The sequence below is a fragment of the Anarrhichthys ocellatus genome, unplaced genomic scaffold (assembly GCF_004355925.1).
Source record: "Anarrhichthys ocellatus isolate YVR2014 unplaced genomic scaffold, GSC_Weel_1.0 scaffold39, whole genome shotgun sequence".
Classification (NCBI taxonomy): Eukaryota; Metazoa; Chordata; class Actinopteri; order Perciformes; family Anarhichadidae; genus Anarrhichthys; species Anarrhichthys ocellatus.
In genome coordinates, this window is record NW_022280069.1 from 4,052,966 (window position 1) to 4,066,295 (window position 13,330).

At 45.2% G+C, this 13,330-nt stretch overlaps 1 protein-coding gene across 5 annotated transcripts in view; it reads left to right on the forward strand.

The window, feature by feature from the left end:
• mef2d (myocyte enhancer factor 2d) overlaps nt 1-13,289 on the forward strand; it is an 83,833-nt gene extending 70,544 nt beyond the window's left edge. For 2 of the 5 annotated variants that reach the window (XM_031867549.1, XM_031867550.1), the window contains exons 7-12: nt 332-510; nt 1,878-1,907; nt 4,928-5,045; nt 5,369-5,576; nt 7,562-7,630; nt 11,101-13,289. In XM_031867549.1, coding sequence (XP_031723409.1) covers nt 332-510; nt 1,878-1,907; nt 4,928-5,045; nt 5,369-5,576; nt 7,562-7,630; nt 11,101-11,254 — 758 coding nt within the window. In that variant the 3' untranslated portion in view covers nt 11,255-13,289. The remainder of the gene's footprint in view (nt 1-331; nt 511-1,877; nt 1,908-4,927; nt 5,046-5,368; nt 5,577-7,561; nt 7,631-11,100) is intronic. The other 3 variants (XM_031867552.1, XM_031867554.1, XM_031867553.1) reach the window with 3 other exon arrangements.
• Nucleotides 13,290-13,330: the final 41 nt, after the last annotated feature.

Here is a 13,330-nt window from a genome sequence, read left to right on the forward strand (position 1 = left end):
AGAGAGAGAGAGAGAGAGAGAGAGAGAGAGAGAGAGAGAGAGAGAGAGAAAGAGACAGAGAGAGTGGGAGACAGAGAGAGACAGAGAGACAGAGAGAGAGAGAGAGAGACAGAGAGACAGAGAGAGAGACAGAGAGAGAGAGAGAGAGAGAGAAGCAGAAACATCAGAACGCCACCAAAAAAAACCCAGTTTGAGCTGCAGAAACAATGATGAGCATGTGGTGCAACGGAGCGATCCGACTCACTAATGAGAACACACACACACACACACACAGAGTTCACAGGTAGGCACAGCCTCTCCACTAAATCTCTCTGCTCCTGTGTCTCTGCAGCTAACGGTTACATCAGCGCCAGGGCCTCCCCGGGCCTCCTCTGCGTATCCAACGGCAACAGCCTGGGGAAAGTAGTCCCGGCGAAGTCCCCGCCTCCGCCCGGCCCTCAGATGGTCAACAGCCGCAAGCCGGACCTGAGGGTCATCACCTCGCAGAGCGGCAAGAGCCTCATGCAGCTGGTGAGCACAACTACGGCAGCCACGCAGGGACAAACGAGGGGGCACCACTCACAGGGGACGGGTGATGTAGTGGGAGCTGAACTTAGTCTTTATAAACTGTTAAAGCTGTTTTATTGGTGAACGGTGTGAGCCAATCAAGGTTAAGAACACACACATATATATATATATATATTTATGTAAGCAGCTCTTGGTGCCCAGGACTAGTCATCAGTCGTTCTTTCTCTCTACTAGTCGTGGTGATTGTGAAGTTTATAACTACAAGTGGCCTCATGCATCATCATCAACATGTGGATAGGTTCATAACCTTTCATACAAGCACAGAGAGTCGCCATCTCTTTGTTTCATCAGATCAGAAATCCAGGGGAACTGGAATATTTGCTTTTCCTCGACATTTGACTTTGATTTAGCAATTATTTAAGATGTATTTATGAATGTGTGACTTCTAATTACCAAGTTAACTCTGCTGTAACACTGCAGAGAGGAGCTCCTTTAATCTGGAGAGAGAGACACTCGAGCTGATTTTACTCATTAGTGACATTCCTTCTAATGATTGTATTTATTTATTTTATTTTATTTATTTATTTTATTTTATTTATTTTATTTTATTTTATTTATTTTTATTATATTTTATATGGACCCATGTGTCTGAAATACAGTTGAATTGAATGGATCTTTACGTACGAGAAGTTCAGCCGAAAGTAGGAAAACAGATGTAAATGTGATATGAGGCAATAATATATATAATATAATATATAATAAGAGGCAGAATGAGATGGAGGCAGAGAATCTATTGACCAAACTCTAAACTCTGAACTCCTATCGCAGCTACATTCATAATGTTTGAGGCTTGAAGCTCGGCAGTGTTCCAGCAGTTTAGGGGCGTTGGTTATGATGAACAGTTGAGACGAGCAGGTTCCAGCAGGTCGGTACAGGTGAAGAACCTAAGACGTTCTTTCACGGGGTATTGCCTCCACGTCATACTGCCGCTTATATTCTGCCTGTTGTTGCCAGAAACTATATTCACTTACAGCGGTTATGCTATTTTTGCCTCAGCTTATCATCATCAGCAGGATTGTCACTATAAAGAGTAACATCAGGATGCAAACTAAGCATTTCTTCTGCAGCGTCTCCAGATTTAACCCTTTCTGCAGTATTACAGTGAGTGTCGGGATGTTTCACATAGTTTCCTCCTTCCTCCTGTTTGGTAACATACGTGTAAAGACTGTAAACACGACTGTTAAGCACACTTCTTCACTAGACTTCAGATTAAGTTTCTTGTCATGTTTCTTCATATTTAGTTAGTCGTTGCAGAAGCGTAACTGTCCTGTGTTTTACTCCCTCCTCCTCCTCCTCCTCCCGCTGAGCAGACCGAGGAAGAGCTGGAGTTGGTGAGTGAGGTGAATAGACTTCTAGACTTCTTTTGGCCTCGCGGGTGTGGTGTCGACACTCTGCGTGGTCTCGCCGAGCATGAGTGTGACATCGGCGCTCCCGCCGGGGTCGACTCGGCGGCTCCGGAACATCCGGTGGAAGCGATCAGCTGGTTGCGCTGGTTTCCTGGAGGACTTTTGGATAGCAGGGTTCAGGGTTCACGAGGACTTGAGACGAACTTCATGAGCAGCTTCTACCTGGTGAAGTCCCCGAACAATACAGAATAATTAGACAGGCCGGTCCTTGAATATTAAATCCCTCTTCATTGAAGGTACTCAATTATGCAGAAAAACACTTATTAAGAGTTTCAAAAGGAGGATGATTTGAAGCATCACTCAGGGCAGACAGACTTACATCTTGACTGCTAATAGACTTTAATGCTTTTCCTGCAGAGAGTGAGCTGAGGAGATCGATACCACTCTCATGTCTGTGCCGTGACGTATTACAATATACAATCTTACTGTTGGCAAGAAAGCAAATGAGCATTCAGTGTTACTTAAAATGTCAATCCAAGACTTTGACTTTCTTACTGACTTGAAAACAGTAAAGTCTGTTCTCTTTAGTGGGAAGCTGCCCTCCACCCTTTCTATGACATAAAACATTCCAGAAATTATTATTTTTTTAAATTGGCAAAGCAACAACACTCGTGTGCTTTAATATTGAGCCGGTGCAATGGAGCTTAAAGTGACATTTGTGCAGCACAAACAGTCTGTGGAGGGAACGCTGGAGGGAACCGGAGCGACCAGCTGACTCTCCTCCGTGTGTGGAAGCTGCTCAGCATGTGCATGTTTGGTGTCCTCCTCGAGTGTCCAGACCGAAGAAACATCACACAAAGGCCACCAACCTGGAACACAGACGGACATGTTGATCCCATTCTCACACACACACACACACACACACACACACACACACACACACACACACGCACGCGCATGCTGCTGCTGACATGTTTGTGCATATTCCTCTGCATAAATACACTCATGCCTCATAATAAAACACACACCTCACGTTATGCATTCATTCCTCGCATACCTCTCTGCACACATTCACACACCCACACACACACACACACACACACAGGTTTCCAATACAAACACACTCCTCCCTCTCTCCCTCCCTGTCTGATGCATGTGTTTCCTGTCGGCATGATTCTGCGGCGCGGCGATGCCTCTCACACCACCTTCCCACCGCGACGCCACACACACACACACACACACACACACACATATAACACGAGCGCCCCGGGGCCCTGGCGACAGCGTTGCCGTGCCAACGGCGCCTTTTGGAGATTTACCGAGAGACGCCTCTCATCTCACTTCTCGGATGTTAAAGTGTCACCAAAAAAGTTTAAACGGCTCGGAGGGGAAGCGAGGCGCTTGGATTGTTTTCTCACCTCTGCTCGTGACGCGATGCATGAGAACATGTTCCGCTGCCCTGCAGTCCGTCTGCAGGTGTGTTTGTGTGACATTACTATTCTTCTATTCAGTCTGACGATACAACTTCAACTGAAAGCTGACAGTTAGTTAGAGTCACACTTCAGCTGAGTGTACCATTCACAGGATTCTTCTTATTTCACTAGAAGTAGAACACGCTGTGTTTCTAGTGACATATTTCAGTAGTAATAGTGTAGTTACATAGTTCTCAGTCACAATACAAGGTCTCTGCATTCACTCTGCTGTACAGTGGAAAGCACATGCTAACCATTATCAGTGCTGCCGTTGGGAACACATGAAGTCATGAACTCCTTCACTCAGACCATATAAGGAGAAAACACACTAAAGGACGCGGTTCATTGTGAAGACCGGAGAAGGTTTCTCCTCCAAAAGATCCAAGAAAGAAAGAGTTTGTAAATGTTTGGTGGATGCTTCAGCATCTTTTATCAGAGTATTTACAGACTTTTAAAATTGTTATATGTAAACCTAGAATTCCTTCATTGGAACATATCGTGAAAAACTCACTTTTTTAGTGCACTTACATTTAGGTTTCTGGAGTTTCTACCAATCCACGATGAATTAAGACAAACCCGGTCAGGGGTGTGGGCTGCCTAGATCAGAAGACATGTCCTCTGTAAGTTCACCCACGGCTTGAGAACTTCATTATCTCTAGTGTCCACCAGGGGGCGACTCCTCTGGTTGTATAGAAGTCTCTGAGAAAATGACTCTACTTCTCTCTTGATTTATTACCTCAGTAAACATTGTAAACATGAGTTTATGGTCTCAATCTCTAGTTTCAAGTCTTCTTCAATACAGCATGATGTTCATTTAGTACATTATGGTCCATTTAGAGTCAAACATGCTTTAGGGCGGGGCTACACAGTGATTGACAGGTCTCTACCAGAGATGTTGTCAGTGTTTTTGTCTTAGACCTTTAACCCTTTCAGTGTTTTTTTCAGTTAATGAGAGATAATTGTAACATTCTGGTCGCCTCAAAATATCTTATTCAGCGTTCAGTTTTACTTCTGCTTCCAAAATCCCAAATGCCAAACTCATTGCTTCAAAACATCGGTCCACAAACTAAAGGGTGACGTCCCGTTGACTACGTCCACTTCTTACACAGTCTGTGGGCGCACCATGTTTTTTTCTTGCAAGCCAATCAGAGCAGACTGGGCTTTTTCTTAAAGAGACAGACACTAAAACATTCAGACACACAGTATGAGAATATTAACGTGTTTCTTGAACATTAAAGCTTGTGAACATGTTTTAGTAGAAACTCCCAAATGCAAATATGAACCTGAAAATTTGCATGATATGCAACCTTTGACATTTTGAACCCAAACTTTTCAGCCATAATCACACCAGTGACGGACATTAACCTTTTAGGTTAGCTACACTGTACACAGAGGAGATGCAGATGATTAATATTATCATATCACACTAGAACCGCCCTGTGGCCTCCAGGAGGACACGGTAGCGATTAATCGCCTCTTCCACTTCCTGTGTCTCAAATGTTCACCCGCCTCCCCTCCGTCTCTCTCTGTGTGTTTACCCAGACTGCTCAGCGGCTCGGTGGCTCCCAGGTGACGCAGTCGCTCACCACGCCGGTGGTCTCCGTGGCAACACCCAGTCTCCTAGCGCCCTTCTCCGGCATGCAGACGTCCTACAACACTGGTGAGAACGTCTGAGCAGCTCCGACCCAAACGTGTGTCCGTTTACGTCATTAAAAAAAGATGAAACGTCTAATCCTGCGTTGTGTCATGAAATATCTTAAGTGTCGTGTAGAAACACTTGAGAAGCTCTCAGTGTGAGGCCACAAACCCACGATGAATATTCCCTTTGTTCATTGTGTGAGAGCTTCTGCGATGATTCCACTTCAAAGGTCTCCATTAATATGGATTAGCCCTGATTAATATTGATGCACCAGAAAGTTCTGTGATGTAAAACAACCCCCTCCTCTCTCTGTGGTCTTCCTCCCTGTCGTCCCTTAATCTCAGAGTACCAGCTGACGAGTGCAGATCTCACGGCGCTCCAGACGTTCACACCATCGGGGCTGGTGCCTGGCAACATGGCTGCCTGGCAACAGCAACCGGCAGTGTCCCAGCAGCAGCAGCAGCAACAACAACAACAACAGCAGCAACAACTACAGCAGCAGCAACAGCAACAGTCCCAGCAGCTGAGCTTGGCGTCGCTCAGTAACTTGGTGTAAGCTGCTTTTTCTTCATTTTGACAAACTCATAAATGAGATGGATTTTCCCTTTTGACCTTTGACCTTTTCACCTCTAAACAAACCCACCGGTAGAGTTTCTTTTATCAGCAGCGTGCAGGTCGGCTGATTCAGCACTCCAGCTGTAACGCGTACACATAAAACACTTGAAGCACCTCTCCCATACGGAGCTGAAGCATCACCCCAGCTGTGGTTGATTCATCTCTGTGTTGACCTACATACCGCCCCCCCACACACACCCACGCTCAGCTCCGACTCCCACCGGAGTCCCACTCTGATTTAGGTCCTGGTAGCGAGGCTGCTAGCTGTGCTATCCGGCACACAGTCACACAGGATTTGAGCTTAAAAAGCTGGACCGGCTCGCTACCGCAGAAGTAGAAAGTTCGTTCTCTTCCTGTTTGGTCGACGAGTGAATAAAGGCAAAGGTGTGATGTCAGTTTTAGAGCAAACCCTCTACAGGAGGCTTTCAGGACAGCCTCGACTAGCAAGCCAACACTTAGTCTGGCACCAAAGTTAAATGAAAATGGACTGACTTCTGCAGAAGTCCGGTGATTGCTTGACATCAAGGCCAAAGAGAGAATGCACAATCTGCTAAATAAAGTCCACAAAAAATAGTGAATGCTGGAGGAGACGGAATTCGTGCACGCAGTGAATCAGTCAAGTCCAAGTAAAACATGTATAAAAAACTTGGAGAGCAGTATCTCAAAGTCTGTTTCTCTGCAGAAGAGCTCTCGAGATGAGAAAGATGAATTTGCTGCTTCGTACACGTAAATTTAATCTGCACTGTATAGAAAATGAATCTAAAGTATCTCTTCGGACGAGCTAAACTATGGCGTGTGAAGGTCCCACGAGTCCAGCTGAATGCCTCCAAAGTGCAAAGCAACTTTGACAGAATTCCCTCCTGGTAACTTAAAGCCAAATGAACCATAACCTGACTTTAGGTGTTTTCCTACTGTGCCTATGGCTCCTCCCACTCAGGTGTTTACCGTTCTGTTGGCCGGTTAGTCTCCTCCTCAGGACTGCAGGACTTCCTCAACACGGAGTACGAGCTCACGTCCGCGCCATGTTTGAGTCTAAGCCCCAGGACCAAGTGTGAACCTTCACATAAACCAGTTTGGCATCTGCAAATTCTTAGACTTTTGTCCAAAACGATTGAAACGTTATGTTTAAAACACTACAAAGACATTAGAGCTACGGATACATCAGTGAAGGGATAGTCTCAGTTTTTGGAAAAGCTGGTGATGTTCCCAAAAAAGCGTAAAAATCTAAATGGTGAGCTTTGCTACCCAATAACAATAGTAATGTGCATGCTGGGATACTTACCCAAAGTTCATGCTACAAGCTAGCTCCTAAAGCATCAAATGTAGTTCAGATTGGGGAGAACTGAAAACACCGGGTTGCAGAGCTTCTCTTAACTTTTAGCCGATAACGTTAACAGGAAACACGGCGAAATAATGAAAATCATTTCCTGAAAAAAGGACGTGAGCTTTGAAGTCAGAAGGCACAGCAACCACAGCTGGACCGGTGGAGGACTTTACTGCATTTATCAACGCAACTTTTGTCTTTCATCATGATTTTAGTTTTCTTTGACAGTTTTCTACAGATTTAAGCCCCTTTTATTTTTTTTAACTTTTTTTTACAGCACATACATTTAGATCATTTCTAATATGACCCCTATTTATCAGTGTTTTTGTGTTTAAGTTACTTAAGTCTTTGTCAATAAGGTGTTGACATTATTTTGTCCACATGCTGTTGACACATATCAGGTAGGTTTGGAGCTCCAACGGTTGAAACGTCTCCAAATGTCTCCTCCAAAGCTATAGCCGCTCTGTATTTGGCTCATGCCGTGTTAGCCGTTAGCCGCTAACTCTAGTGTGAGCGGTCTGGCTAACCTGTGGATGGGGGAGCGGCTTGTAACTGCCTCTTGTTTTGTCCTCCCCCCTCCCCCCCTTTGTCTCCACAGCATGTGGGGTGCAGAGAAACAGAATGCAGAGATGGTTAACTGCATCTCCAATTTTGCTGCTAACCTGAGGTGAATGACATGATAGCATCTAGTGCCGCGCAGCTCCGCGCCGCCTTTTTTCCTGTCAAGTTCACTCGGCTGTCAGCCCAAAACACCCCCCCCCCCCCCCAAAAAAAAAAAAGAAATGACAGAATCCACGCAACTACATGTCTCTTCTCTCCATTTGTATGTTGAATGTGACGCCTGTTGTTCCTTTGCTGTGTACTTCATCGCACCTCTCACATCAGTCTTTGTGCCACCTCGAGCTGAAGATCTGAAGCTCGTTGGAAGTGTCACGAAAAAAACAAAGAGGGAGAGACACCGCGGTACGATGGCGGCGGCTTCTCCGATGAAAGGAGTCTCTCTGGGTGCTGCGTTCTCCGCCAAAAAACCAGCGGGCCCGGTGCACAGCTGTGTGCGCCGCTGACATGCTCGCTGCATTCAAATCTCACTCTTCAGCCGTTCAGCTGTCACTGAGACGTAGACTTCGATTGCCTCAGACGCAGGAAGACGATTTAAAAAGAAGAAGTTAGACGTAGCGCAGTTGTCAAACCAGTTATTCAGACAGAAGACATTAAATGTAATTTGATAATCGGTTAATAAATTGGGCTCTGCTCTGATTCTGGGAATGTTTGGAAGCTTTACACACCAAGAAACAACCCCAGTATTTCTGTGCATGAAGTTTATTCAAGAGACTCTCCAGCTGCTCAGAATCTCCATCAGGGAAAAACAACAACAAGGTGTTTAAAAGGAATAATGTGAGCTGTCAGCGGTGAGACTGTTATTTGTTTCTCTGTCTGACAAGCTGAAAATTATCCATGAAAATATGATAATAGCTTGTTTGTTATTGTATACAACAGCTGCGACTCCGGGGGGGGGGGGGGGAAATAACACTCACCACCAGCTCTCTCACACACACACACACACACACACGCTGCAGTGAAGGCAGTAAATAAAGAAAAACAAACCTTTAAATGTAACCGTCGCTGTAAACTTGCGATCAACACGTTTGCACTTTGCTGCTCTATTGACCAAGTATAGATATAAAAAACAATCTGTTAGTAATGAAATCACACAGGTTAGTTATTAGTATTAAAAGTCTGGGTAACACTTCCAATGACGCCCACGTCTAAGACACATTATAAAGATACTTATGTGTTAAATCTGCTTATAGCACTGTATAATTATAGATACAAGCAATCATGAATATTCATAATGATATATAATTGTAACATATTTTCTGTAAAGAGCATAGTGAATTATAATTATCATATTTGTAATACATTTATTTATGTTTCATAATGTGATAATAAGTTACTCTCGGTGGTATTTTAGCGAAGTCAAAAGAGACATTTATGCTGTTTGTGTTCCTGCAGAGATGTAATTCTATTGTTTTCACTTCACTTAAAGCACACAACGATAATCACATTTAAATGCATTAAAACAGTGATTAAAAGACAATATGAAAAGATTATAATGTGTTACAACAGGAATTACAATACACTATGATCCTTAAGTCCTTATGAAATGCTTTATAATGTGTTATGACTAGTTAAACATTGCTATAAGCAGATATAAGGTATTATAAGTATGTCGATAATGTATTATAGACATGGCCGTCATAGGAAGGGCTGCTAAAGATCTATTGCGCTTTTAAAACAGCTCGGACCTTAAACCTTTGGGAACAATAATCCAGATTTGACTGGAGAAGCAGGACTTGAGTTCTGCTCGGGCAGAGCGGAGAGCCACAGCGTCTGTGGATGTGGACTCTTCTGCAGCCCAGAGTCGCTCCGGCTTGCTTGTTTGTAATTATTTAATCTCAGCGAGCCAACGCGCTCCTTCCCATCACAAGAGTGAGCGGCGTTTTGGCTGCGAGCCTCGACCTCCGCTGTCGTCCACACTTTAGCTCACCACGAGGAAGTGCTTCCTGCCCCCCCCCCCACCCCCCCTTTTTAATCAGTCCTCCTCTTCCGCTTATTTCCTGCTCTGTTGTCAAGACTCCGTTTAATTTGGAGTACACCTGTTGACTCCCCCCCCCCTCACACACACACACACACACACTCTAAATGTTAATGTCACGGCTGACACCCAAACCGCCTCGCTTTCAGCTGGTTTGCCTGTTTATATAGAATTGCCCTCCGGATGCCATTTGTTGTTTGTCTCCCCCCCCGAGTCGATGCGTTATCGGCTCCGTTCGGGACGCTTTAGCAGGAAATACTCAGAACAACATTTAGGGACGTTGTGTGCTTGTGCATCGTTGTTGTTGTGTCCGTGTACGCGTCTACAAATCCACAGCAGACTGCAGAACATGTTTTAATGTCTCTTTCCTTCTTCTTCTTCCTTCTCCTCGTGCTCTTCTCACCTTCTTCTTGTTTTTCACCCACAAAAAGCACGTTTTAGTCTCTCTCACTCTGTCTCTCAGCCGTGGTTTCAAAGGAGAAACGGAGACTACAGGACACACAGTTAGTCGCACGACACACACATGGTGTTCAGTGAAAGCTCTCCCAGAGGAACCAGGGTGGAAACCAGAGTGGAAACCAGCAGCGTCCTGCTACCTGCAACACCATAGTGTTATTTATTAGCAGACACATAGTGTATGTAATATTCAGTATACGATGGTTACTTCCTGGTACCAAGCAGATTTCTGACGCCAATGTGTTGGATTCTAACAAATAACTGCATTTACCATCAATCATCAAATAAGAGAGAAGAAATAAAGACTGAAGGCCTTTTACGCACCAGGAGATTCACATGTTAATATCATTTTTGAAGTGTTTTTGTCACAAGTACACACAGAACACAGATATTATGTAGCAGATCTTCTGATCTTTCACACAATGTAATTCATAGTGTGCAACAACACGGAGGCTCAGTAGTCTGAATCAATTCAGCAAACTTTATTACTCCTTTCAACCTTGACAAAGATCCACTCCTCCTGTTCTTACCTTTCACAATAAAAGCCCTAGACATGGACACAGTTTAGCAGAGGGAACTAAAATTCACTCAGAGCATTTTGCAAAAAGGAAACTGCGTCTAAATACAACAACAGCCTGCAAGAATTTATTCAAACCTTTTCAAATTAAGCTGCAAATATTGTTTATCCGCAGCCCCCCCCCCCCCTCTGGTCCGTCATGGTTGATTCTGCTGTCTGCAAATTATTGCAAATGATATTTATTTATTTCATCCCCAAATTCACCAGTGGAACAGAAAACATCTGTTTCTGATGTGTGAGGATGTGCTGTTTGTTCCTTTAACGATGACTCCTCATTTCAGGAAAAGCCAGCGATTTCCCGTTTATTAACGCTGACTGTATTAATGCTTTGCGTGTAAGAAGCTTCCTGCCGCTCTGCCTCTAACAACATGAAGCAGCTGTGGAGCCTTCCCCCCCCATGACTGGACTGGACTGACCATGACTGGCCTTCCGTCCCTGGTTTCCCTGCTGTTGTGGCCTTTTTTTTTTTAAACTTGCTTGTGTCTTTTGTCCCCACCTCCCTCCACAGCTTGGCCTCTCAGTCCAACTTGCTCTTTGGCAGGGAGGATGGCCTCTGCTGGTACTGTACTCTCTACACTTCAGTCACACAGCTACTTCACGCTGCCGCTCCCAAAATATCTGCTGCTCGGAAGAAAACCTCGGCACAGTTTGCAGAACGTTAAGCTGCACAGTTTGCTACTTAAATGAAGGGATGTTGAAGATTAAATCATGAGTGATTCCTCTGGGATCAAGCTGGCAGAAGCAATTAGTAAAAGGATACGACTGATGGAAATTTGATTAGGAAGACGGCGGTAAAGATGCTTTGCCTTCTTCTGCACGGTTAGCAGCTGTAGTTCGGTAGAAACAAAAAATAGCTCCTGCATGAAACTGCTCACAGCGCCGGACGAGGATTATCTTCAGTAACCGAGTCAGCGTTTCTGGAAAGAGACGTTGCTGTTGAGTTTTTTCAAATGTATTTATTTGGTGTTTTGAGCTCCATAAGCCAAGTGACATTTACTTCCATTATATTGGAGAGAAGGCAACCCAGTCATTTTTTGGAGGGTGAACTGTCCCTTTTTAAAAGAGAAAATGATTGTTGAAGAAGAGGCTCAGATATCTTAGCGTGGGTCTGAATCCTACATTTCCCATGATGCACTCCTGGCATCTTCTCATTAGAACCTCCCCGAAAGTTTCCACCCCAGTTTGTTCTGTGTGAAAGAGAAAGAGACTTGTGCTCCTTTAAATATGCAAAGACAATTTATTACAGATATCACTGACTGTCATTTGTCAAATTCAGTAACAAAACTGTTAATTATGTACAAGACGTAAAGTACTTCAGTAATTTGAATGTAATTGAAGAGTTTTAAGAGTGTTGGTCCTCAGAGAAGCAGAGCATTTTGGGAAACGCGGCTGTATCTCATCCCACTGCACTGAAAACCAAGTGTCTGCTTCTGGCTGTGCTCGCTGTGTTGTTAGCGCTCCGGGGGGGGGGGGGGGTAGCCTGCCGCTCTCGCCTTCATCACTGTCACCGGCCCGCTGACTCCGCCGTTTTCTCGGCATAGCAACGGCGCCCCCGTGGCACCGCCATCCATCTACCTGCGTCCGGGGCCTCAGCCACCACGCGCAGGTTTGATGAAGTGGGCACGGAGAGAGACGGAGCGAGCCTCTCCGCCGCCGAGGGATCTGTGTCTGTGTCTGTGTCTGTGTGTGTGTGTGTGTGTGTGTGTGTGTGTGTGTGTGTGTGTGTATACAGGAGGGAAGGAGCATTTGTATGTAAGACACCAAGAGTGCATGACTTTTTGTGTGTGTGTGTGTGTGTGTGAGTGTCAGAATTGGAGCGAGACACCTTTGAGTGCCGCAGCCTCGCATCGCCTGGAGGAGTGCTATCTTAAATTCCCTCTCAGTCTGCCAGTAATTGAGGGAATATTAGAGATGCAGCGCTGCAGTCGGCTCATGATATGACATATTAGAACACGCCCGAGGGGGCGGGAAAGAAACGCCGTAATTGGGAGCTTCAAATGCAGAATCGACCGCGTCAAGCCAGGGGGAGCGAGGGGGAGCGAGGGGGGAGGGAACGAGCACGATCCGGGAGAAAAAAAGAAAAAAACCTGTCGACACACCGTCAAAAGGAGCGAGCCACAGTGCAGCGTCATCACCCGGTGTCAGCCTTGGTGACAGGTTAGACTCAGCCTCCAGCCGGAGGAGGAGGAGGAGGAGGGTGGAGGGGGGTGGAGGGGCTGATTAAACGTCGTGGCAGGTAGAGGCACAGATGCTGACGTAAACCTTTTTGACATCTTGAAGCACAGAAATCCCGTTTTCCAGCAGCTTAATGACGTGCTGGAGTGGGATCTGGTTCAGACCAGCGTCACGTTTACAAAACTTAACATGCACATATTGCTGATGTCGGTGAAATGTGTAACAACGATCGGTGAGATAGCAACCAGACTGTGGTGGTTTGACACTTGAAGCATTCTCTTTAAAAGTAGGCCCATTAAGGTGAGAGACGGGCTCCTCTGTGGAGTTGCTGTTAGTGGCTGAATAAGCGCTGCACGGAAAGAAAAAGCTGCCCACTCATTTAATTCAATGAGGCCACTGTGCTGAAATCAGGCGGCAACTTCTAGTCCTGAAAAATGAAGCAGATGCTGAAGTCTTAAAGCTGCATTCTCTCTAGTGTCCACCAGGGGGCGACTCCTCTGGTTGTATAGAAGTCTATGAGAAAATGACTCTACTTCTCTCTTGATTTATTACCTCAGTAAACA